This window comes from Callorhinchus milii, unplaced genomic scaffold (genome assembly GCF_018977255.1).
Source record: "Callorhinchus milii isolate IMCB2004 unplaced genomic scaffold, IMCB_Cmil_1.0 Scaffold10, whole genome shotgun sequence".
NCBI classification, from domain to species: Eukaryota; Metazoa; Chordata; class Chondrichthyes; order Chimaeriformes; family Callorhinchidae; genus Callorhinchus; species Callorhinchus milii.
In genome coordinates this window covers 10633526-10661021 of record NW_024704751.1, presented here as the reverse complement: position 1 = coordinate 10661021, position 27496 = coordinate 10633526, and the positions used below count along the sequence as shown (strand labels likewise).

The window sequence follows — 27496 nt, the reverse complement described above, 5'->3', positions numbered from 1 at the left end:
GTGGTTTCTGGGGGGATTTATTCCCACACCTTGTATTTCACCTTGTTTCACTGGCTTCACAGTGTCTCTTTGATCTGCTGTGTCCTGATGGCCTTGACTTTGCAAGTGATTTGTCATTTTAACACTCCAGCATTTAGTCTGCAGATAAAGAGGAAATTCTGGCACAGAGATCTGTGGTTGAGTGCATTACATTAGATGAATCTTTATAAAACACTGCCTAGGCCTCAGCGAGAGACTGTGTTCAGTTTTGGGCACCACACTTTATGAAGGATGTCAAGGCATTGGAGAGGGTGCAAAGGTGATTGACCAGGATGGTACCAGGAATGAGGGACTTCAATTATCAAGAGAGACTAGAGAAGATAGGATTATTCTCCTTGGAGCAGAGAAGGTTAAGAGAAGACTTAATGGAAGTTTTCAAAATTATGAGGGGATTCGATAGTATGAACAAGGAGAAACTATTCCCACTGGCGGGTGGGTCAGTAACCCGAGGACACCGATTTAAAATAGTTGTTAAAAGAAATAGAGGGGAAGTGAGGCGAAATGTTTTCACACAGAGTTGTTGGGATCTGGAATGCATTGCCTGAAAGGATGGTGGAAGCTGATTTGATAACAACTTTTAAGACAGAAGTAGATAGTTATTCGGGGGAGGACAAGTTTGCAGGGCTATGGGGAGAGAGCGGGGGAGTAGGATTGATTTGGTACCTCTTTTCAAAGAGCCGGCACGGACACAATGGGCTGAATGGCCTCCAGCTGTGCTGTATAATTCTAGGATTCTATGAGATACTGACACCTACTCTGTGGTATTTTGCAGTGCATTAGTGACACCACTTGACCTGTCTTATCTGCTCCACCATTAAATCCATGACCATTCTAATTCCATTTCTCTTTTTTCTCCCTAACTTACCAAGTCTCTCTCTCTATTGAATGCCTTCATACAGTTACTGAGACAGACTATTCCATATTCTCAAAGTTTTTTGGAAAGACTTTTTTCATGTTAAAGTGTTCTGTTTTCCTGGGTTCCCGACTGGCGTGAAAAGTTGTCCTTCATTTGCAACGATTACAACTTGCATTTATGTAGCACCCTTCGCACTGGAACACAATCCTGTTCCTTTCATTGATCGCCTCAATCAGGTTGCCTCTCAACCTCCACCCAAATCTAACTGGGGAGTCCTGAATTGTTGGGAAGCTAACCTTGGATGAGATATTAAACCAAGGTCTCATCTGCTTGTTCAAGGGACATTAAACATCTTGTGACACAATAAACAAGAGAAGGGAGTTTCTCCTAGTGTCTTGGCCAACAATCCTCCTGATAAATTGGTCACTCATTGACTATTTCATGACTGTTTGTGGAACCTACTGTTCATAAAATGACTGCCACGTTTGCCTAAAAATACACAGTCACTATGCTTGAAAGCAATTCCCTGTACAGTACTTTGAGCCGTTTCTATGTTACAGACGCATCAAGTGTAAGGATTATTATTGGAAAACACTGCTGCACATAATAACTAGCATCAACATGTGACAGGCAGACAGACACACTCAGCCCAACCTGAAGCTCTTCAGCTACTGTAGTGAAATCTCCCCAAACTGCCTGACAGTTCATGTCAGTGAACGTATTGCTGAGTGAGCGAGAGTTCTGCACTGCATGGTCTGACAGGCATCGCTTTAAAAGAGTTATTTTCACACAAAGTTTCAATTTAAAAAATGTTTTTCCCAACATCATTGTTTGAAGCCAATCATCTGCCTTTTATGAAGTTCCTCAGCACTCTGAGACACCACCATTCAGCGTGTTTAGCTCAAATGCTGTACATATATTATCAAATAGCTTTAACTTTTTAACCAAAGTTTTATAAAATGTTTAGTTGATGCGTGCAGTTGCAAGAGAGTATACACTGTCCACTGAAGGCTGTCTTATCTAGTTTGGCTTGTTCTACATGGACCTATTTTACAATGTAGTGAGAGTTGATAGAAACCGCAGCCTTGTGGATAATGGGAATAAGGAATGTATTGGATTTGTGATACAACACCGACTCCTTGCTCACTGGTAGCGTGATATCTGATTGACATGCAAATCAGTCTGAGAATATAACTATGCTTTCAGCAAAGATATTAAGATTGCAAACATAACACCACTATTTAAGAAGGGTGGGAGAGAAAAGATAGGGAACTATAGACCAGTTAATCTGACATCAGTGGTAGGGAAACTTCTTGAATCCTTAATTAAGGATATCGTTATGGGATTCCTGGAAGACCATAACAAGATTAGGCAGAGTCAACATGGCTTTACAAAAGGGAAGTCACGCTTAACTAATCTTTTAGAATTTTTTGAAGATGTATCTGCAGGTTAGGTAGGGGGGAGCCAGTAGATGTGGTATATTTAGATTTTAAGAAGGCATTTGACAAAGTGCCACACAAAAGGTGATTGCACAAGGTTAAGGCCCATGGGATTAATGGGAACATATTAGCATGGATTGAAGAGTGGCCAACGGGTAGAAAACAGAGAGTAGGGATAAATGGGTCATTCTCGAATTGGCAGAATGTGACTAGTGGAGTGTCACAAGGATCAGTGCTGGGCCTCAGCTATTTACAATTTACATCAATGACCTGGACAAGGACATTGAATGTAACATGAATGAATCATCTAAATTCGCGGATGACACTAAACTCGGTGGGAGAGTGAGCTCTGAGGATGATGCAAAAAGATTGCAACGGATATAGATAGGAGAGGGGAGTGGGCGAGTAGGTGGCAGATGGAATTTAATGTGGGGAAGTGTGAAGTTATTCACCAAGGTCGAAAAAATAGAAAAACAGATTATTTTCTAGAGGGGGAGAGATTAGGTAGTGTTAGTGTTCAGAGGGATTTGGGTGTCCTTGTACACCAGTCTCAAAAAGTTAGTTTGCAGGTGCAGCAGCAACTAAGAAGGCGAACGGCACGTTAGCGTTCATTGCAATAGGTTTGGAGTACAAGAGTAGGGAAGTCTTGCTGCAACTGTACAGGGCCCTGGTGAGACTGCACCGAGAGTATTGTGTGCAGTTTTATAATAATATAATAATAATAATCCTTGCATTTGATATAGCGCTTTTCACGTCGGGAGGACGTCCCAAAGCGCTTCACAGAACACACTGTAAAGTGAATTGACTGTATATTTATGGGCGAACGGGGCAGCCAATTGCGCACAGCAATGTCCCACAAACAGTCGTAGATTGAAAATGACCAATTTTTATTATTGTTTTTGGTTTTGGAGGGATTATTATTAGGCTCTGTGTGGAGTAAGGAAACTTGCCCAAGGTTTCGCTCTGCCTGGAATTGAACTCAGGTCTCTCACTTGCAAAGCGAGTGCTCTAACCACTGAGCTACTTAGTCTCCTTATTTAAAAAAGGACATACTTGCCCTCGAGGGGGTGCAGCGTAGATTCACTCGGTTAGTTCCTGGGATGAGGGGACTGACCTATGAGAATAGGTTGAATAAACTGGGGCTGTATTCTCTATAGAGTACAGAAGAATTAGGGGAGATCTTATTGAAATGTATAAGATTCTTAAAGGGCTGATAAAGTAGACACAGAGGGACTGTGTCCCCGGTAGGAGAATCTATAACCAGGGGTCACAGTTTTAAAATTAAGGGTCAGCCTTTTAGAACAGTTGAGGAAACATTTCTTCACTCAGAAGGTAGTGAATTTATAGAATTCACTCCCCCAGAAGGCTGTAGATGCTCAGTCAGTCCTTGAACATTTTCAAGGCTGAGACTGATAATTTTTTTAAAAAATAGAGGGATTACGGGATATGGGGATAGGGCAGGTAATTAGAGTTAGGTCAGAAGATCAGCCATGATCTTATCGAATGGCGGGGCACAGGCTCGAGGGGCCGAATGGCCGTCTCCTGCTCCTAATTCTTATGTCCTTATGTTAAGGGATATGGAGAAAAGGCAGGAAAGACTGCAAATAAACCTGATGGCAGAGCAGGCTCAGTGGACTGAATGGCCTGTTTCCATGTTCTAGTGCACTGCCGTTCGCTATAACAGAACAATAACTTAGAGGGCATCGGCACAGGGAAAGGCCTTCATTTTGCAGGAAACAGTTAAAATTCAGATGTCGGAACAATATAAATCCTGAGGACAAAATGGTTCGATGCTCTCAATGCGCTAGAGTGTATCATGGCTTTCATGCCCAAAGTCCCCTCAACTTGTGATCATTCAGGCATCCCACAGCTTGTGACCACATCACTGAAACCTGTCCCTCCCCCCCATCCTGCTCCCCTCTCCCCTCCCCCACAAAACGCACATGTCTCCACTTTACAGCATATCTTGTGAAGCGCTTTGGGAAATCCTCCCGATGTGAAAGATGCTGTACAATTGCTAGGATTATTATTATGATGATGATGTAATGCTGGATGAACAGACTATTCCATGTAACGGTGTCTGAGGTGGGCGGGAAATCAGGCCAGTCTCACGGCTGGTGGATTTTATACTGTGCCTGGCCTGGCCTGGCCTGACTGCACGGAGCCTGTAAGGAATTGCAAGTGTCACTTTCCTTAATAAACTCTGGTTTTGTATCCTGCGTGGGCAACGTGGGCTGTGTGTAACCCACAGAACGAGGCACATGAGATATGTGCTGGCACATAGCATGACCCACTGCGTTTGCGTAGAGCTCCTTCCGCTCCCTTTGTAACCTGTAAATCTTGAGTGAGGCTCAATCATTGTGCACCTCCCTGTCTCAGCCTGAAGTCCTCAGCCGCATTCAACTCTGACCGTCCGCCTTGCGCTCGGACACACCAGTTTGTGAGGAAAGTATCTTGTGTGACCAGGAACCCAGCTGTGGGAACGGCTTAGTGTTGCCTTGTTGCCGTCAGTCAAGGGTCTGGGCCTGTAGTACGGAGCACCCCATCCCCACAGTTTGTTTCTTTATAAACCTTAACTATGGTTTGCTGTGTGATCAGTCTGCCAAAGGGATCACTCTGCCATCCTGGGTGTGTAAGAGCTAGTTACAGTCTCTACTCCCGCCTGGCGCCTCCTGGCTATAAACTGGGCTGATTGATCTGCTTTATCTCCTTCCTCTGGTGGGCGGGTCACAGCTTCCGCCTCTCGCTTCATGCAGCTCTTGTGTAAAGGGAAGGAGCAGGGCACGGACTTCAAAGGTCCCGAATTATGACTTTTAACAATTTATTACCCACTCTGGAAGGAGAGACGCAGAATACTGCTATGGAGGATATGTGAAGGGCCCATTTCATCTCTCGCTTCTACTGCCCTCGACTCTCTCTCTCTCTCGCTCCCCCACGAGTGTTCTCTCTCTCTGTCTGTCTTGCTCTCTCTCTCTCTCTCTCTCTCTCTCTTTCGCTGGCAAAAGCCTGGACGAAGAGGTTGATTGTGGTTGGGCAGCCGTTGTTTATGAAGCTGGGCTTTGCTACGATTTGTCTGACTTATTTTGTCATAGTCACCTGGCCCACCTGCATTCCTGTGTGCTCGGTACATGGCTGTCCACACCTGCCCTCCCTGTACATGTGCACTGTGTGCTGTGCTGCACTGTGCTCAGACCAATTCTGGGGAAATATTGGCACGTTATTGAGTACCAGTGAGTGCATGTTGCTGACAACATCTGCAGTCACTACACTAGCTTGATGGTGGGTTCTGTCAAGTAATTTGAGATGTATTCCCGACTTGAAACACAAAGATTATATCTGCGCAATTGGCTGCTGCATCTCACCCACAATATACACAGTTGATCCTATTTACAATCTATCTTGTGAAGCACTTTGTGAGATGTCTCAGAAACATGATAAGGTGCTTTATCAAATGCAGGGATTAATTATTATCATCATTACTTGCACAGACATCTTCAGTCCTGCACACAATAACAACAATAAGTTGCAGTTATACAGAGCACTGCTCGCAGAGTAGCGTCCCAGAGCGCTTTGGCGTTTCTAATCTTGTTCACAAGCCTCTCCAGGCTTCATGTCATTGACCCTCGAAGGGTTAGTGTCTGTGATGTAAAGGCAGCAAATTATACAGCCCTAACATGCTGACTCCAGTAAATGGTAATCTTTGGATTCCTATGATTATAGGCTTCAAGAATTAACATCAGTGATTTATTAAATCCAGTCCCTCAATGCCTGGAATCCTCCTTGGCAATTTCAGTCATCACCATTGGTAAAAAGAAAGAGAAAGAAATTGTTTTACAGTGCTCTGTTATGTCACAGCGTTATACAATAATTAATATCAAATGTACTTGCTGGTTCAGTATGTAAATGCAGCTGTCCTTCTGTGCACAGCAGTGTCCCCTAAACAGCCACAAGGTGAATGATGCTTCTTGTGCAACTGCTATCAGGAGAAACTCCATTCCCTTTTTCAATAGTTTCACACAATCTTCATTTCACTCACTGAGAACAACTCGAAAGCCTTTCAAATATAGAAATCGACACATCAGCATGGAGGGATTCTATTGCCACCAGCTCCCCATTGGAGCTATCTATCCTGTCTAATCCCATCCTGCCCCCACTTTTCCCATATCCTTTAAACCACTGTGTGTTAGTGAAGTTACCCTGTTCCACTGTTCAGCATTATCTAATTGCTCTAATCACCTCAGGCACTCTCCACCGCTTTGCTATCTTTTCTACTTTGTTTTTCTGTACCTCGCTGACCTCCATTCATCACCCAACCTCACCCACTTCTCTCACAGAGATTGCACCACAAATCTTTGATGCCTCCGTTCTGTGGCCTGCGTGTGATTCATTTAGTTCCTTTGACACAATTTTTCCTAAACAACTGGGCCATGTTCCCTTGGTCTTCTCTTAGTCCTTCATTAGATTTTCTTGTCCTCAACATCTCTTCCAAGTGCTTGTGAACTCCTGGTCTGTACACAGAGTTGAACTAAATGTGTTATGTGACTGCCAGATCCTTGGTCTTCCCCCTGACGTACATTCTAGATTGGAGTCAGGATAATTCCTGGCAGGTCGAAATGTTGGGTAAGTTTCCTTAATCCACACGCCTCAGTTTACCTAGCAGTAAGTAGCAACCTGGTTGTTAGTCGATGGTCGGATTGCTTTTCCATGGGTAATAATTCCTTCAAAAAAACAAAAATTGGTCACTTCAATCCACGACTGTTTGTGGGACACTACTGTGCGCAATTGACTGCCAAGTTTTGCCCTCAAAATATACAATCAAATCACTCTACAGTATATTCTGTGAATCACTTTGAGACGTCTCAAAGACGTGATAAGGTGCTATATCAACTGTAAGGATTTTTATTATTATTATTAATTCTGTACCTCCCGAGCTGTAGGAGATGGAGGCAGGCGAGCTGTAGGGAAGGGGCTGACATTGAGACACTGTGTTTCCCCCACACACAGAGGCCAGTGTGTGCCCACCCACCCGTGCAGTGACTCACAATAAATGAACCGTGTCGTGCGTGTAATGTCTGTCCTGGTGTGACGGACGGGCTTGTGAATGAGCTCTGCGCTGATTCCTATCTTTCCTTCACATGAATGAAGTTGACGGCTTCCTTTCATCCATTGAGAAGCTGGAATGAGGCTGCTGCTTGTAGACAAATGCCGGCCGGAGAATGCCGTGTCCATCGTCCTGTATCCCACTTCAATGTACGTTTCACGCGTAACTTCAGGGAGTCAAAATAAGTTTTAGCTGTAAACAGTGCCCGCACGGCACAGCTCTCAGACACACACTCCTGTTGTGGTTAATCAGCCGTGTGAATAAACACTCGCAGGTCTGGGAGAATCAGATATCTCCACTTGTTTATGTTTCTGTTTTTTTGTGGCGAATGTGCTTATCAGCCACACTGAAAGGGAATCAACAGTTACCAGTTTGTGGAGTGGGGAGCACAGCCTCGTGTGTGTGTGTGTGTGAGCACAGCCTGGTGTGGTGGTGTGAGCACAGCCTTGTGTGTGTGTGTGTGGGTGTGAGCACAGCCTGGTGTGTGTGTGTGAAGGGGAGGCTGGGAAGAGGAGGATGGGAGGGAGAGATCAGAATTGATGCTCGTCTGGGGCTTTCTCTCTGGAGGTCGGTCACCTGAGGCTAGATTTTCTATACTGGGGATTCCAGAATGTTCTATTCCTCTCCACATGACAGGCGTTGTTGTTGTTGGGGTTCAGTGAGTTTGGAGTGTAACTGCAGAGTAGGAGAGGGGCAGAGGGCAATACACTGATACCTGGAACTACATTGCAAGGTGGTGTCTGACTCCCACCCAGTGAGTGTGTACAGAGCGTGTGCTCATTCACTCACTCTGTCCCTCACAGACTTGCACTCACTCACGTGCCTTTCTGTGGTCACCCTATAGTATTTCATTGGCTCCAACCTTTATCTGCTAGTTGCTAACCAGGTGTTAAGGTGAATACAAGCTGCTGAGTTCCCTGGTGCCACACGCACTGTGAGTATGAAAAGAGTATAAACAGTGAGTGTGGACTGGCTTTATTCACTGACATGTTTTACCTTATCGCCGCCCGGCAATACTGAAAGTGCTGACAATAGTGCCTTGTTCTGTGACATTGTGTTGCGGGAGCTGATTAAAGTGTAACATACAGCACACAGATAAGAAGTTGGGCACAAGGCAGCAATGTGCTTTGCACAAGTTTAACCCTTTAAACATGAATATTCCTTGCACTCGATACACTGTTTTATCACATTGTTAAAACGTCTCAAAGCCCTTCACAGGATTTACTGTAGAATAGTGATTGTGTATTCTGTAGGAAAAGTGGGATAGAATTTATAACCGAGCTGGGGTGAAGTTCTGGGAATGTATAATATTGTTAATGGAATATTGGAAAAAGTACAAATACTTTAGGGTTCCCGAGAAAGTAGAAGACATGGGTTTAGAGTTGCAAAGAGCAATCTCAGAACAGATACCAGAGGGCAATTTTATAATAAGCCTTTCATTTGGTAGAGCATCTTTCACATCATGTGGATGTTCCAATGCCCTTCGTGATTTGCACTTGTGAGTGGCAGCCATGTACGGATGTCTGGGCTCCAAGTTTACATTCTCAGCAATAATCCTTGGCAGTTTGTGATATCTGGGCACCAGGTTTCTCTATTGGAAATCAGGTTCTCTTCCTACCTTCCCCCACTCCACCGGCTGTCCAGAAATCAATGCCTTATGTCTTACAACAACAACAACAAGATTCCATTTATAAAGCGCCTTTCACGTCAGGAGGACGTCCCAAGGCACTGCACAGTTGGGTCAGGACCCGAGCAGGGGGGAAATGGTCAGGGTGAGGGGAGGGAGGGAGGGAGCGAGGAGGGGGAAATGGTCAGGGTGAGGGGAGGAAGGGAGGGAGCGAGGAGGGGAAATGGTCAGGGTGAGGGGAGGGAAGGGAAGGGAGCGAGGAGGGGGGAAATGGTCAGGGTGAGCGGAGGGAAGGGAGGGAGCGAGGAGGGAGAAGAGAGTCGAGAGGGGAGCTGAAGGCTCGGTCAAAGAGAAAGGTTTTGAGACCGGCCTTGAAGGAGGAAAGGGAGGAGGAGGCGAAGGCACTGGGGGATGGAGTTCCAGAGCCTCGGGGCTGAGAGGCTGAAGGCCCGACCACCGATGGTAGGGCGGTTGGGGCGGGGGACGTGGAGCAGACCGGAGCCGGAGGAACGGAGGGTACGGGCGGGTAGGTAGGGGGATAGTAGGTCAGAGAAGGGAAGGGAAGAATGAGCGAATGGAGAAGAAGAAATTGATGAGGGAGAGTCAGTAAGGATTCATGAAAGGCAGAATGTGTTAGAGATATCTGAGAGCATAGATGAGGAAACTATGGTGCATATTGTGTGTGTGTATATATATATATATATAATATATAACTTTCAGAGGATTCTTGTAAGTACTGAGTAAGAGATTCATATCACAATTTAGGGAAATTTTGTGTTAATGTATTAACATCACCTTAGGCAAGTGACAGTGTTGAGGATAGAGTGGATAAGGTGTGGCTGAGGGACAGTGTGCGGGGACTGGTATTCAATGGGTGTTTCTCAGACTAGGAGGGAACTAGTGCTGTGTCCTGGAGACTGAACTGGGTTTCAGAAAGCAGTGACTTGAAGATGGACATAGATAGGAGGGGTTGAACTTCACGGCCAATGATATCCTGTTTCTGCTGTTTCTGGGTTTGGACACATTGCATTGCATGCGTCAGTTCTTGTTTAGCTTGCTGCGGTTATAGACTGGGTTGCACTGGGTGACCTTGGTCAGGCAAGCATTTTATTTACCCTCAGTTCCAGGCACAGAACAGTAGCTGCTGCATCCACAGGGTGGTATGATCCAGGGCAGAGTACAGATCAGCCTCATCCCCCGGGCACTGTGCCCTCACTTTCTGCTCTGGAGGATGATGACCAGGTACTCGGCCGGGCACTTTGTGGAGTCCTGTAGCTTAGTGTAGCTCAGTGGTTAGAGCACTCACCTTGCAAGTGAGAGGACCTGGGTTTGATTCCCAGGTGGGGCAAAACATTGTGCACGTTTCCTTACTCCACACACCTCTGTTTATCTAGTAGTATGTAGGAACCCAGTTGTTAGTCAATTGGTGGATCGCTTTTATGGGGGGTAATAATCCCTTTTTAAAAAATAATTTGGTCACTCAATCCACGACTTTGTGGGATACTGCTTTGCACAACTGCTGCCGTGTTTCGCCCACAAGTATAGTGCCTTCCGGGCATTTGTACAGCGTCTTTCACATCGGGAGGACGTCCCAAGGTGCTAGACAGTCAGGGATTTGGATCCGAGATGGGAGTTGGGATCGTGAGAATTAGGAGGGTGATCAAAGGCGCGGTCGAAGAGTGCACGGGGGTGGGGGGGGTCTGTGTGCGCATGGATGGGGAGGTGGTCTGTGTGCATGCGGGGGGTTGGTCTGTGTGCGAGTGGGAGAGGGTCTGCGCGTGGGGGGGGGTTCTGCGCGTGGGGGGGGTTCTGCGCGTGGGGGGGGGGGGGGGGTTCTGCGCGTGGGGGGGGGGTTCTGCGCGTGGGGGGGGGTTCTGCGCGTGGGGGGGGGTCTGCGCGTGGGGGGGGGGTCTGCGCGTGGGGGGGGGGTCCGTGTATGTGATTCTTACCAATTATCTGAATGAATGTTGAATAATTGGGAGTTCAGTGATTGGATGTTGGATATTTGAGGAGGTGAGGAGCAGAGCTGAGAGCTCAGCAGCACTGGTCAGCGTGTCCTGTAGCACATGGTAACATTCACACAGTATAGCAGGATAGCGTGTAGACCATGGGAACATTCACAGTGCAGTGTAACCCAACTCTATGGTCACTTTGTTTGTTTGCTCCCCTCTTCACCCTGACACGTTTATGCCAGATCCCAGACCCCCCACAAGGGTGGTCCCGAAGATGGAATTCTACTTGTTTAGTGTCACCACCTTATGAAGTGACTACAGACGCAGCAAGCAAGATAGCATGAATAATAACAACAGCAAATTACATTTGTATCGCACCTTTCACATCGGCGTCCCAAGGCACTGACATTAATGAGGTGATGTGAGTTCAGGAGTTGGCAAAGAATCACTGTAGTCAGCTGACGATGGCGTTAATTGATGCTCCTGTTTGGCTTTAATGCCATTTTAAACTGGATGTGTCATAGAGGCTTCTAGAAGCTCTCTGCTCTGCCCTTCTTCATCATGGTATATTGAGTGTGGATCTGGAAGACACTGGCTTTGTTAATTCTCTGCACTTCCGGGCTGCCTGTTAATTGCTGCTGCAACAAGCATGTCTTTATGCTGTGGAGATAGTGCTTAATCACCAGCATCAATTCTGTTACAGTATCAGGCGCTCGCTCCCAAAGTGAGCATCAAAAACCTGACTGCAGCACCTCTTATAGGATGGCCTCAGGAAGGACACATCTCCTCGCCTGGCTCCTGGCAGGTCCCACAGCTCTGAGATTCCACTTTCACCGAGAATTGAAAGAGTTAAAAGCACTAGTTAGAGGGAAGCTTGCATTAGTCTGTTTAACCTATGCATCAGTCTCCTTGTGTTTTTCTTGTGAAGATAAGCCTCATTGCATCTTTATTTGTGTGTTAATAAAACAGATAAGAAAGGTAGAAAACCTTGATTAGTTCACTGTTTGGGGTATTGTGTACAGGTCCTATTGCCCTTGTGGGAGGTAAATGGTGGCTCCAAAGTGAAGTGTCTTGCAATGGAATATTGGAGTTGAGTTGATCCTCCCTGGTGTGTTGGCACTTCTGTTCCTGAGCCAGACAGGTGCACAGATCTCCTAAGGCCCTATTGATGACGGCTCATCAGCAAGACTTGGAGGATCCTTCCACGAGGCTTGTGTTAACCTTTACACACTGAAGCCCTAATGGGTCCCAGCTGGACAAACATGGAAACTTGCTACGCAGTGTTCACAATGGCAAGCTACAATGGCTTAATTGATGAAACTACAGCAGTGGCCTAACACACATTCTGGGGATTAGGATAGATGGCTTAATTGAAGAGCATTCCACTGTATTTCAGACAAACAGGAATTGCCATATGCTTGTTGAGCTCCTGTCTGGTTTGGATACTTTTCAGCATTGCGATCGTGTACTGCGTGAGAGGAGATCCATTTGGAGATCTATTTTAACGCCCACCTGTCTAAGGCCAATGAACCTCTGTGTGTGTCACTGAGCTGCTGGTCAGCTTCCTTGTGGGTTGCCATTGGTGGACTCTGTTTTTGTTATACATTCCAACTTGTACTGTTCAGCAGCGCCTTGGGACGTCCTCCCGACGTGAAAGGCGCTCTATAAATGCAATCTTGTTGTTGTTGTTGTACCACACTGCAGGAATGGCACTGCTTAGCAAACCTGAAACCTGACAATCTGAGCGCAGCACAATTCAGAGCATGTATAGCACAGCCTTGTCATTGCTGTCACTATGTGCGTTCCCAGCCCTTGGTCTCTGCGCGCGGGCTGCCAGTGTTGGTGCTTTTCCCTTGGTTTCAGAGTGAATACCTTCAGCATTCCGGCTCGGGCGGCCTCGAACATGTCTGGTAAAAGCCACAGCCAAAAGGCTTTGTTAGTAAGAGGTCGGTCTGTGCATCATTGGCAGGTTTGTGGGCTGCACTGTGACTGTTAATGCACCAATGCCTGCATCTCGAGGTGGCCAAGTGCTAATGAAGAGTGTGAGCTGGATGGGGACAGGGACATTAGCTGGACCTCGAGACGGCAGGAAAGCAGGGCTTGTGTGCAGAGGCTGTTTTGGCAAAGACAGGATCCCGGAGCCTTTGATCCTCTCGGCTCTGTTTGATCACGGACTGTGTGTAGCTGGGTTGCTGCCAATGTACTTACAAGCATCGCCCCAGAATAGAGAGGCTGATTGTCAGGGCTTCAGGGGAGGGAGGGGCGCGTCTCCCAACCACCATCCTCATGACACTCACTGCTATTTCATCTCCATGTTAAACGTGTGCTCGCGTTTTTACTTAAAAGAAAATTCTGCCTTGTGTGCCACGGGCAGAGTTGGGGTTGGTTGCCATGGTGCGGTTCCAGCTAGTCCTGGGGGCTGAGGTGCGGGTTCGCTTTCTCTCCCCGTTCCCTCAGAGTAACAGCAAGAGAAGGATTGGCTTCACGGCTGAGACACATACGTTCTGATCCCACTCCGAGTTTGAAAGTGTGCGTTGGAATTGAACTCACTAATTCCTTTACAAGTCCTTGCATTTGATAGAGCAGCTTTCATGTCAGGAGGCTGTCTCAAAACGCTTCAAAGTACTTTACTTCAAAATATAGTGACTATATTTGAAGGTTAAGATTTTGTTAACCATCAGTGGTAAGTTATGCAGTTCCAGCTGGTTAGACTGCACACTCTGGGGTCCCCAAGCCTTGGCTCTTGCCAACCTGCGCCTAATACTCTCCAGAATTAGGTAAGCAGGATGCCTCCCTCTAGTGAGAGAGTATGCACTTGATTCCAACAATCTAATTCCATGTGTAGGTGGGATGCAATTTTGGTTTGGAGACTCTTAAGCATGGTGATCGGTTTCCATATGTGTCAGACACCCGGCTGATCCCCAAAAAAGTGTATTTTGTAAGTGTTCAACGGAATAAGGTTGAGAGGAAACCTAATAGATGTTCACAATTGGTGAAGCAGTATCTAGAGATCATTACCAATTTTGTATTAATTTCACAAAATGACAAATCTACCTGGAGGATTGTTGACCAAGGCGCGCCCACACATACAGAGGATAGCACCTCTGACACTGCTTATTTCCCCCACTGGAGTGTCAATGTGGACTGGGTTGAAGACCCAACAAGAGGTTTAAACTCAAAATCTTCTGATCTAGAAGCGATAGAGCTACCAACTGAGCCCAGCTGCTGGTGAATGTGATGGACCTTTTCCGGTAGCTCTGCCTCTAGGAGCTTCAGTGTTGCGAGAGGGAGAGAGTGTGAGTGTGTTTATAGCAGGACAGATAGCTGAGCCCTCCCTGTTAGTGGAGGATCAGGTTTCCAGCATTCAGAGCTTTGTAATCCGAGACTTTAACAATATTTAGTTACTGGAGAACATTTGCTGCTACAGCCAGAAGTTCGCATTAAAGTCCATTAAGGCCCACTTATTGCCTTCTAATCTCTGAAATACGCACTGGGCAAGAGATTGCACTTGGTTTTCTTTGTTAGTGAAGACCAGGGAGTAGGACAGGGTTTGATGCCAGTAGTAGCCCATTGCCTCTATTGCGGTTCCCCATTCCATTCTCAGTCCCCTTTCTGCCCTCAGTGGAGCCTTTGTGCACCTTGTGACGTCCTGCCTCTCATTGGGCTCCTGAGCACTTGCACTGGACATTCCTTAATCGCAAAGCCACTGGGCAGATGATGAGCTGAAACCTCAAGGCTGCTCAGTAGCAGAAGCAGGAACGGTCAGTTGTGTTAACTCCTGCGGTTCATTGGCCGGTGAGGATTGTAGATGAGAGCCGGCCGCAGCCTGAGGGAGCAATGGAGGAGAAGGACAGAGCAGAGAGAACGAGTTCTTCTCAGCATTTTGAACATACTTTTAGAACTTGGTCCGAGAGTTGGGCACTGTGACATGGCCTTGGCTGTTCTGCTCTAACTAGGGCAACGGAATCCCAGGTCGGAGCAGGGTGTTGAGCACGGACCTCGGCCCCGAGAAGCTTCAACTCCAGAACATTTCTGGTGAGGGCTGAACCCCTGTGAGGGCCTGCGGAGGGAAGGCTGGGCCATTCAGATGATAAGCTAGAATGAGCCGAGAGCTACACACAGCTGGCATCCGAGGAGCTGAGATGAAAGCGGGAAGCCTTGCACAGTGCAGCAATAATGATACCCACAAACAAACAGGAAGACACGAGTTAGATTTCAAGTGCACTTTCCCTTTGATTTGCTTCCAAGTTTAGCTTAATTTTTAATCAGGTTACCATATTGCCTTGAGTATGACCTGCTTATCACCTCCTCCAATTCATTGTGTTTACTGAAAAGCTCGAGTTACAGCCGTGCATTGTGGTGCTCTGTTGTGAGGCCAGATCAGACTTGTTACAAAGCCCCATCTGTGTGGCTTTCCCACTGGGGACACGTTGTTACACTGCGCCCCCTGGGGGATCTACACTGAAGTGCTGCAAACAAGAAGGTTACATTTCCCAAATCTGTAACTGGTAACGCTCAATAACATGCCGAACATTTAGCATGGAGCAACGACCCTACATCATGATCACTGGAATCGTCTGTCAGCACTATTGAGAGGAGCCATGATAAGGACCATAGCTCCAGTGGGAGTGTTAGATTCCCATTCGGAGGTTAGTGCCGATAGCAGTTGGCTCCCGTTCAGTTCAGTTTATTTCCAGTCCCAACCTTGTCTGGTATTTGAAAGCATCAATTCCCAGTGGCAGGTATTCATTGCTGGAGAGAGAGAGACTCTAGCGTAGGTCCCGTTGGCAGTTCTAGAGGCAGCCACTGAACCGCACTGCTGAATGGTTGTGAGTAATAATAATCCTTGCATTTGATACAGCGCTTTTCACGTCTTCGAGACTTCTCAAAGTGCTTCACAGCATATACTGTAAAGTGAATTGACCGTATGTTTGTGGGTGAAATGCGGCAGCCAATTGCACACACCACAAACAGTCGTGGATTGAGTGACCAAATTATTATTGTTTTTTTCTTGAGGGATTATTATCAGGCATGTGGAGTAAGGCTACTTGCTCAAGCTTTCGCCCCCAAGTGGGAATCAAACCCAGGTCTCTCGCTTGTGAGGCGAGTGCTCTAACCACTGAGCTACAGGACTCTACAAGTCTATCAGTGAAGAAGCACCTCTCACTGATAGTATGAAATATCTCAGCAAGTTTTCTTACTCCACAGGACTCTGTTTACCTAGCAGTAAGGAACCCAGTTGTTAGTTGATTGGTGGATTGCTTTCTGCGGGTAATATTCCCTCTAAAAAGTATTGGGTAACTCAATCCACGATTGTTTGTCGGAAACTGCTGTGTGCAATTGGCTGCTGCGTTTCATACCCACAAAATATAGAATCAATCCACTTTACAGTCCTTTGAAACATCTCAACGGCATGATAAGGCTCTATATCAAATGCTTGTATCACTATTATTGTCCTTGATTAAAGGAGAAAGAATAGACAGGGAAAGGGTTAGAACCTCACAATGAGAGGTGAATAAGTATTGAAGAGCAGCTGATGCATTGAGGATTATGTGAGTGAGGAACACAATCTTGTTTATTGCTTCCTCCAAGCACAAGTCTCATCTTGCTCTCTCAGCTCACGTATGATTTGATTTCAGTCTAGGAACCTGGAGCCAGAAGTTGATGTATCAGGTTTTGTGCTACCCATTTTGTCCACAAAATACACAGTCAATGCACTGTACAGTATATGAAACGTTTGGATGACATAAGTCTCTATATCAAATGCAAGGATTATTATTATCATCACAGTTTGGATGATGTTATCAAACTGGCTAAGGTGTTAAAGGTGAAGCCATCAGTGATCAGCCGAGATTCCAGACTGGTGCTTCCCTCCGGAATATTGACACCAGCGGCTCCCGGCCACAGTGTCTGTTTGGCTGCTCAGAGGTTTTTTTATCGTTGGCTCCCATTTGTAGAGATTGAACTGCATTATTCAATAGTGTACAATGGGGGTATAAGTGCCAACTAAATGCTGTATATGTTGAGGACAGCCCTGCGTAGCGTGTGTGCACTCCACGTATCTGCCTTAGTGCCAAGGCTCTGGTATTTTTGGATGTCACCTTGCTTTATTTTTGCTCTCAGGGTCTGAGTTGGAGAGATCACTATTGAAATCCTCAGCAATGTAAGGTAGCAGGATTAGACAATGTCACTGAGCTTGTCTGTTTCACACGGCTCCAGGTCATGTTGTAAACAGAGACTTGTGCTACATATAACCTATTCCTTGCATTTGATATAGTGCATTTTACATCAAATTGGCCTCAGAATAGGTGTAGATATCTTTTATGCGGTTACTTTTCAGTTCAAACCCCTTCTGAACCAGACAGGGATTTTTCTGTCTGTTCTGCGGCGTTGAGATATTTCCAGATTCAGTGTTATAGCTGCTCCTCTTTGTGTCTGTGCTGCTGACTGTGGTAGCTCAGTGGTGATGTTGGAATTTCGGCTCCTCCATCTGCAGGTAATAAATTGTTGCTCTGCAGAATGTGAAGAACATACAGAATATCTCCCAGATATCCCTCCCTCCTCAGGCCATACGGACATGATTATACAAAGTAAAATACCTCATTGGTTCAAATGTACTGAGCGAAACCTTACACAATATCGTAAATAAACCTTACATTTGGTATGTGCTTTGTCTCATTGGAAGGACATCTCGAAGTGCTTCATAAGAATTACTGTGAAACACAATAAGGAGAAGCACAGTTGGGCACAGCAATGTTCCATAAACAGCCATGGAGTGAGTGACCAATTTTATTTGAGGGAGTTGATTGTTGGCCAGGACACCGGGAGAGAAAGACTCCCCTCTCTTTTCAATTAGTGCAATGAGATCTTTAACGTCCACCAGAACAGACCTTGTTTTAACGTCTCATCTGAAGGACGGCGCCTCAGGCAATGCCACCACACCCCCCACCCCAACATTGCATTAGCAGTGGCAGCACCGTATGTATATAGTAAAGCAGGACTGCACCTTATTTACACACTACAGCACCAGCTGCACATTATGTACTCAGTATAGCAGGACTGCACCTTGTGTACACAATATAGAGGGGAGCTTTTATCACAGGAGAAGAATGAAGCAGCCCCAATGGTAGCTAATTTTCCTCCACAGTATGGAGAAGGAAAGTTAGATTTCAAGCATTCAAGCTGATGCTTCTATTCCATTAGCTCGAGATGTCAGCTGGCAGCAGGTGCAGGACTGGAGGAGTGCGGTCTGTATAAAGCACTCCATAAGGGAAGGTGCTCTAGGAAATGGGGCAGTTATGGGAGTGGAGACCTGCTGAGCCTGGTGAAAAAAACCTAAATCAGAAAAGTATTTTTCTTTCTAGGATTCAATTCCCTACATTAGTTTTGTTTTTGGAATGAACTCAAATTGCAATTATTGCAATCTTGTGCATTCGTCAATCTTGTTCACATCTACCTTTCCCCTTGTTTTTTTTCACTGTTTTGTTCACACAGAAACAAAGCAAACAAACTTGTGCCACTGAGGACACCAGCGGGCGCTGGTCCCACATAGGCAACCCCCCCCTCCCCCTGCCCACCCACATCCTCCCAAGGATACCCCCCCGCATTCCATCACCAAGGCCCCATCGGTGAGTTAGAAGATGTTGAGTGAGATAGTTTACAGGAAGAAGAGATTGTAGCTGTCTTTAGCTTGCCCAACCCTTCCCCCTCAAAACTTCCTTTCAACTTCCTCTCCTCAAACCCCCCTCAAACTTCCGCTCTTAACCCCCCCCCCCACCCTTCTTTCAACCCCCCTCAATACCCCCTCTCAAGCCCCCAGTGCAACCAACACCAGGCCCCAGCTGCCCTGGGAAATAGATTGAGTTGTAGAATGTAGGAATATACAGAAGCAGATCAGATCATTAAGGTCTGTTTACCTATAGAATAACTCCACTTGGGTGGGTGCCGGGATCTGGACAATATGCAGTGGGCAGATGTTGATAAATTAGAGATGCTGTGATACTGTACCCTGACATCATCAGCTCCCATACCTTTCACTGGGTCACAAACCAGGTGTTGTTCCTTTTGTACATGATGCATCATTTATCCTCCGCCCCACCAACAGTGGTCGCGCTTTCAGCCACTGTAGCCCGAAACTCTGGAACACTCTCCCTCAATTCCTCCACCTCTTCTTTTTCAAGTCCCACCTGAAAACCTTCCTCTTCGACCGTGCTTATGGCCACCTTCTCCCCCTCCCCATGGCTCGGAGTCAGGCTCCGCCACTGTTAAGCGTTCTGAGACACTACCCTGCGTGGAGGGCGCTATAATTGCAAGTTGTTGTTGTACCATTTGGACTGTACAATGTGGTGTGGATGGGTCATGGTAATAATCACAAACTGTTGACTCTCTGGGTGTCAGTACATCAGCCACAGATTATACAGTCAATTCACTTTGCGGTATATTCTGTGAAGAGCTTTGAGACGTCTCGAAGATGTGATAAGGTGCTATAGCAAATGCAAGGATTATTATTACCTGCACTGAGTTGAACTGGAAGAACAGCAGCAGTAGGTGCTGGAGGTTGAGGTCATGGTTGTAGTAAAGATAGCATTGTCTCCATTGGTACAGTGTTGTGTTGCTGGTAACTGTCCAATGTGTCCAGGATAGGGCTGTGGGGCCAGACTAATAATTTCTTCCTCCCGCTATTCTGTCAGAGCAGGCACGTGATCTGCAGCGTATGCATGTGTGTGTGTGTGTGTGTGTGTGCAGGGAATGGTTAAGGTGTGGGTTAATGGAGGAGGGTGGGGATGGGTTAAGGTGTGGGTGTGTGGAGGGGAGTTGAGGGTTTCAGTCTATCCCAGAGCTGAGGGCTTTGATGGTGGTCGCTAATGAGAGTGTTTCTCCTCTGTTTGGCAGTTCCACCCTCTGTGGCTGTGTAACACCAGTGAAGATGAACAGCAGGACTACATCTTTGTCAGTATGGTGAAGCTGGAGAGTCCCGATCGAGATCCGCATCCCTGTCTGTCTCTGTTCAACAAGGTAGGTCATTGTGTGGCCATGTGCAGCGGCGGTGGGGCTCTGCCTGGTTTGCTGCTCATGTATAATGTATATAAGACAGTATTGGTATGAGGTCTCCATGCAGGTGGTTGTGCAGTAAATCCTGGATTGATCCTCATTGCATTGATGCAGTAGATCTCGCTCGCGTTTGATATAGCGCTTTTCATGTCTTCTCGACGTCTCAAAGCGCTTCACAGAATAGACTGTAAAGTGAATTGACCGCATATTTGTGGGCGAAAAGCGGAAGCCAATTGCGCACAGCAGCGTCCCGCAAACAGTCGTGGATTGAAAATGACCAATTTTTTGTTTTGTTTTGTTTTTTTGGAAGGATTATTATTAGGCGTGTGGAGTAAGGAAACTAATAAACACTAGAGCATTGGCTCTCACTGCTCTAACTCGTTCTGTTTCCACCTTGACTGCATTGTGAGCAGTTTAACTCTGTCTAACTAATGAAAAACATGGCGGAAAGCTTCCCACAGCATCCTCCTCAGATTCTAGGATTTGGAACTTGGAGCCAGATCTGTGGGGAGTTTGCTCTGACAAACTCTAGTCACTGCGTTTAGCAATGGACCAGAGAAGCTTGAGTGGTGATATATTGCTAGTTAAGATAATGAAAGGGTAAATAGTGGGGCACTTTCCTGTTGTAGGTGATTCGAGGACAAGTGATCATCAGTCTTAAGATTATAAGATGAGACGGGAACATGAAAGGGAGGTTAGGAAGAATGTGTTCTCCCAGAGGGTTAAGGCTATGGAATGGATTGTTGGGGGTGACTGTCAAAGTGGAAGCAGAGTCAATTAAGGCATTTAAAGGGGAATTGCATAACCATCTACAGAGACAGTCCATGAGAGGGAATGGATTAAAGAGCAGAGAATCAGGATTAGGCTGGTTGCCTTCATTGGAAGAACAAACAGCAACAGTGGTTCACTGGGTCAAATGGTCTCTTAGTGTTGTAGAGTTACATGGTTTTGTATGGCCCTCAGGAGTTCCAGTGCAGTGTGTGAGAACATGAGTGAAGCTCATATGTGAATCATGGCCATTTACAGTTGGGTATCAGGTACAAGAGAGCACCTGTGGGCTGGCTCGAGCCCGTGTCTGGGGTGGGGGTGGGGGGGATAACGTATCTGTTCAATATCTGTTGAAAACCAGCCTGGGATGCAGCATCTCCTGGCACTGCCATCCCAGCTCCAGCCCCACCCCCAGCTCCATTCTCTAGAATTTCCTCAGGAATTTTGGATCATTTACATTGAAATCCCGTCTCCTGCACCAGATGCCTTGGGGGAAGATTCCTCACTGCACAGAGAATTCCAGTGTTTACAGCAGAACATCTTTCCTCCTTTAGAAGTCTTCATGGGCCATTAGAGCAGCCTGGGGCTACGGCCATGTCTCTGACTGCTGGGGGAGGGACGGGGGGAGGGAGGGGCGGAGAGTGTGCAGAGGCAGAGGAAGGCCCAGTGTTTACTAGGCAGGTCAGGAAGGGGTGCAGCAAGGTCGTAGGTCTGCAATTAGCAAACTGCAGCTCAAACCGCAACCGCACTGCTGGTCGCTGTGTCACACTCACTGCTTACATCAAAGTGTTCCCAGCTCAGCCCCACCTGTACCTCGGGCAGCCAGTAATCTCAGCACATTCACCTCAGTACATTACTAACATCGTTCAGTCAGACAGACACCGAGTGGGGAGAGGATATCAGCATTTAATATAGTACATTCCTCTCTCTCGCTATCACACATTCTGTCTGTCTGTGTCTCCATCTCCCTCACTGTCACATTGTTTCTCTTCTCCTTTTCTCTCTCTCTCCTCTATCTCTCTCTGTGGGTCTGGAGCTGTTTTGCTCACTCTGACTGTTTGTACATGTTACGGTTTGCTCTCCTCCCTTCCTGATTGATTTTTTAAAAAATAGAGGGATTAGGGGACACGGGGATAGGGCAGGTAATTAGAGTTAGGTCAGAAGATCTTATCGAATGGCCTACTCCTGCTCCTAATTCTTATGTTCTTATGACCTTCTCCCAAACTGGAAGATTATTGGTTATGTTCAAACCTTTGAGCAATAAGTTTGGGTGCTTATGTTTGTCATATACACACACTGTGGATACATGCCTGCTTATCTGTACCTCTGCCTGTGTATATGTACACACATACACGTGTGTGCATGTGTGTGTGCTGCGCATGTCCCCAGTGTGCAATGGATCCTGATTTCCCAATGGCTCCTAACACACTCGCTCACTGTGAAGAGCAATGCATGTGGCTCCTCCTGTGCAGCCCTGAATCTGCTCAGCAATGCCATGTGCTGGCTGTGCCCCCCATCTCTTCCCCCCGCCCGGCCCCCGCACACTGAGAGCTAATCCCCATCTGCCCCTTGCCTCCCTTTATGCCACATTTAGAAACCGGGTCATGTGTCTGGCACAGGGCTGTGATTTTCTCTCATCTTCCTTTTCAAAGAGTCAATGTAAAGACGAGGAGAAATCGAGAGAGAAAATGGAAAATTAGGATTTTACGCTCATTAGTTCCTCTCGTTTTAAAATATCTTTTTATTATCACAACAAAGTGTAGTGGTATTAAAAGCACATTCTTTCCCTGGCTCCTCTCTCATCTGCTGTGAATGCCTTTTTTTAAGGTTTTTTTCGACTGTACTTCCTTTTATTCAACTTCAATCACTGCTGTGAAATAGTGTCAGCTTGAAGTCTTTACAAAGAATTCTTTTGTGGGTTTTTTTTACTCTATGGCCTGTCTGATCGTGTCCTGGACTTTATACCTTAGTTTCAGGAATTTCTTCTAAAACTCTTAAATGTCAGTATCTCTGCTTTGGGAAGATTTTTAGTGACGTGTCTATCGACTGGTCACTGCCTGCTCTTATATTCCTGGTGCATCTCCCATCATCAACCTCTCTCCACCTCTCCCCTCCCCACCTACCCCCAGCCCCAAACATTAGTTTAAGCCCTCTCTCCCACCCCTTTCCCACGCCAAATCAACTCCTCAACACTCCTCCAAACTCAGTCCTCTTTCAAGTAGTGCCATGAGATCTTTAATGTCCACTTGAATAGGCAGATAATACCTGTGTTTAACATTCCCCCAGAACTGCAAGGGAACGTAAGCCCACACTTTTATGAGCTCAAAGACCTGACATGGTGTTCGAACCTACAACTGTCTAAACCAAAAGCCAGAACACTAGCAGCTGAGAACTGACTGCCTTGGAGTTTAGCTTTAGCTCCGTTAGCAACACATTCTTGGTCAGGAGGTTGTGGGTTCAAGCTCCACCTCTGGATTTGAGCACAGTTTAGGCTGAGGCTCCAGTATAGGACTGCATTGCCGAATTTCAGAGAGATGTTAAACACTGATTCTCTTTGTGTCCTGTTCAACATCTTCCAGGTAAGTTGGACCAGCAACAACAACTTGCATTTACATAGCGCCCCCTCATGCAGGGTGGGGTCTCAGTGCACCTCATTGCTGTCTGCGGTTCCTTCCTGGTACAGTTTGCCAACATGAAAAGTTAACAGCAATGACTTGGAAGTGCTGTGAGACATTTTGATATGGTGAGATGCTGTACAATACAAGTTGTTGCTTGCTGCTGGTCTGGTCTGACAGCAGAGGCTCTGACTGAGCTCAGGCTGGTTACAGACGGGAGACTGACCTGTGCTGCTGATGAATGTGGAGCTGCAGCAGCACTGAGCGAAAGCCGGAGGGGCTGAGATCAAGTAACTGGGGCTGAACGCTGGGTTAATATCTTCAGCTTCTCCACCTCAAACTGGAGTGCATGTGCGTCACACACACTCAGCTGCACACACACACACACACACATGATTGCTGTATTCCATACACAGGCTGGCTCTGTGGGTTGCATTCCCAGTGCTGGCTGCTTCCTTATGTGTGACTGTTGGCAATGTAACCCCCAGACCTTGGTATGGACGAGCGGAGACTGTTGGATGCAATGTTCGTCCTGATCTCTAACTTCTTCAATGGATTGGAACCTGAGTTTAGGAATGTTACAGCTCAGCTACCCCCGACCTGCACTCTTTCTTTACCCCCCCCCCCCCCCACCCCACCCACCTCAAGCTCATCTTACTTTCTTGACCTCACATGTCTCTGACCAGTGGGGTGATTGTGTAGTGCAGTGAGATGCGCTTGCTCTCAGTAAATTAATTTCTGGGAAGACTTTTTAGTCGGGAGAGAGCAAACAGGAGAACAATAGGAGAAAGGGCCCAAGGGTCAGGTGTTCAACGTAAATAACTGCTCTCCACCTTGAAAGCCAGGAATGAAAGGCCGCAGCAGACAGGTTGTTCGTTGTGGGTCTGGCAGTGTCACAGATATGAGAGCGGGAGTCACGGCCCACAGGACCTGGGTTCGATTCCCGGGCGGGTCAGGGCGAAACCTTAGTCAAGTTTTCTTACCCCACACATCTCTGTTTACCCAGCAGTGAGTAGGAACCCGGTTGTCAGTTGATTGGCGGATTGAAAAATAATTTGGTCACTTCAATCCATGACTATTTGTGGGACGCTGCTGTACGCAATTGGCTGCCACATTTCGTCCACAGAATGCAGTCAATTCACTTTACAGTATATTGTGTAATTTGTGGGAGAATCACTTTAACATAGAGGGATATGTAAAGTTGTTTCTTGTGAACTTTGTTTCTCTTCCTTGCAAAAAACTGAACTGGTTGTTGCCTCAGTCACTTGTAATTCACACGTACTTACAGATAACCTGGTGGTTAGGTCTGTTTGGATATGTAAGTCACTGTGCAAGTGCAGTAACTGGATGGTGTAAATGACTGGAAACATTCACTGCAGGGAATCCAGGTATGTACTGTAGATAGCACTGGGTGCTAATGCCTGATCTTTGCTCTCTGTGTTCCAGGCTAAGTTTGCCATCCAGAGGGGAGCGACAGCCGTTATCTTTGACGTGACCGATGACCAGACTGCGGCTGATCAGGTAACGTTGGCTCCGAAACCAACCTCACTGTCCTGCTTAGTGATCTCAGCACCATTAGGGTCAGCTTCACTCTCTCCTCTGTGGGATGTTCCCAGACCAGCATCAAAGGCAATTCATTCACCTCCTGCAGATGGGACCCACTGAGATCTGTGCACGAGGACAAGCACATCTAGCCTCCCCAGCTCCACTCTGATCCTCAGCCTCTCCTCAACAAGACTCTCCACAGCCATTGCCCCCCTCCTCACCAGGTTCAACTGGCTACCTGAGCATTGACTCATTTAAGATCCTCGTTAATTTCCTGCATCGCCCTCCCCAATCCTCTCCAGCCTATACTCGTGGCTTTCAATCTTATTTGCCTCCCATTTCATTATTATGTCCAACCTTAAGCCACTACACCTGGCCTCTGGAAATCTCTTCCAAAAAAATACTTGGCGGTCTTCACAATCCTGAAAATGTACTTCTTCAATTGTGCCTTTGGTGATGTCTAAACTTCCCGTTTCCCTGGCGGTGTCTGTTTATAATAGTAATAAAATCCTTGTGTTTGATATAGCAGCTTATCGTGTCATCGAAACACCTCAAAGTGCTTCACAGAATTTATCGTATAGTGCAATACAAACATACATTGATATATAGCGCCTCTCACATCAGCGGGACATCCCAAGGCGCTTAAGTGCCTGTGTTTGCAAGCGAAAATTTGTCAAGCGCTTTGAGACGTTGTTTCACATGAAAGCTATTCTATGAACACAAGCTGCTGGTGTAGATTAGTGCAAGATAAGAGCACGATGGAAGCGGGTATTTTTAATGCAATACTTGGTGTGTGAGGTGAGGCTTGGAGGAGGGTTAATCCAGGCCGGATGAAATAATTAAGACACAAAGATAGTTCAGTGCCTGTGGTGTCCTGACCTGACCCTCACGCGACTCTGTGCCCACAGCTGAAGGAGAACGAGGAGGAGCTGCTGTCCCGGCCGGTGATTCTGGTCCGAGGCAATGACGCTGCCCAGCTCATGAGGGTTATCAACACTAATGGAGAGGCTGTGGTTCGCATTCATGTCAAGGGCAGCACGTTGGGGAGAGTAAGTTCTCATTCACCAAGTCCTGGCCTTAAACACCCAGGTTTCCTGGGGTGTAGTGCGTAACCTGGCGGGAGCACTGACTGAGGCCAGCCGGGGAGCCACAATAACAAGTTACAGGTGTAGAGCGAGCGCCTTTCACAGCGCGGTTTGGAGAGTTGAGCTATTTTGACCCAGTTTAAGAGACAGGACACTCACTGTGTGAGGCACTGACGGCAGCACTCATGCTCAATTCATGGGAACATGCAGCACAACAATGCCCCCTAGTAACCAGGAACCATAATTACAGCAGTGGGAAAAGAGATGGAGAGAAACTGCTTCAGGCGAAGCTGATTGGCACAGAAAGTGGTTATTTAGACTATTGCTCTCCTTCAACTAACTAATTCCCTTTTATTTAAAAAGATTGCTGAACTCCGGGACGCTACCCTGCAAGTTGTTGTTGCTGGGCTCCCCGTTCTTGCCACACTTTATACTAGTTTTATTTAACATGTTTTGCGATTATCTCAATTGTGTGTATTTTTGTTGCTGACTCGGTGATCAGTCAGAATAATCAATGACTATTTATCTTCTCATCACCCTTTATAATCTGATAATCCTCTGACGTTCTCAGTTCCAGTAGAAATAAAAAGCTCCAACTCTCAATGGAAACCCGTTTACCCTGGTAATACTCTTGCAACGGAAATAATAATAATAATCTTTGCATTTGACATAGAGTCTTATCGCAATATTGAAATGTCTCAAAGAGCTTCACAGGATATACTGTAAAGTGGAGTGACTGTTTAATTTGTAGGTGAAACATTTTGTGTGTATGAAATGCATACCTTATGTCAGTCCTGGTCTCTCTCCAGCCAGCCTACGATGTTGGAATACTGATGACTCTCATCGTTGCCTTCTCGGTTGTTGTCATGATCCTGGCCGTCCGCATCAAGTGCAAACAGACACGGACACGGGTGAGAGCTCCCTCTGTCTACTCACTCTCTCTTCACGGTTACATCAAGTGCGGACTCCGAGCGGCTTATTAATAATAATAATCATAATAACCCTTGTATTTGATATAGCACCTTATATTGTTGAGTTGCCTTAAAGTGCTTCACAGAATATTGTGAAGAATTGACTGTATATTTTGTGGGTGAAACGCAGCAGCCAATTGCACACAGTGGTGTCCCATAAACAGTCCTGCATTGAGTGACCAAATTATTATCATTATTATTCATATACTTATTTGAAGGGATTATTACCCTGGAAAAGCGATTCCCCAATTGACTGTCAACCGGGTTCCTACTTATGCTAGGTAAACAGAGGAGTGTGTGTGGAGTGAGGAAACTTGCCTAAGGTTTCGCCCTGACCCGCCCAGCAATTGAACCCAGGTCTTCTCACTTCCACTATATATTGAATTATACAGATAATCGGTGTTTTTAAAAGTCACTCCCATGTTTGGAGTTTTTGTGGGCGGGCGG

At 46.5% G+C, this 27496-nt stretch overlaps 1 protein-coding gene across 1 annotated transcript in view; it reads left to right on the top strand.

The window, feature by feature from the left end:
- Positions 1–27496, top strand: part of LOC103180494 (E3 ubiquitin-protein ligase RNF43) — a 45161-nt gene that overhangs the window by 13634 nt on the left and 4031 nt on the right. Inside the window, exons 2-5 of the mRNA XM_007896387.2 lie at positions 19907–20029; positions 24895–24969; positions 25902–26042; positions 26888–26989. Of these exons, the coding sequence (XP_007894578.2) occupies positions 19907–20029; positions 24895–24969; positions 25902–26042; positions 26888–26989 (441 nt within the window). The remainder of the gene's footprint in view (positions 1–19906; positions 20030–24894; positions 24970–25901; positions 26043–26887; positions 26990–27496) is intronic.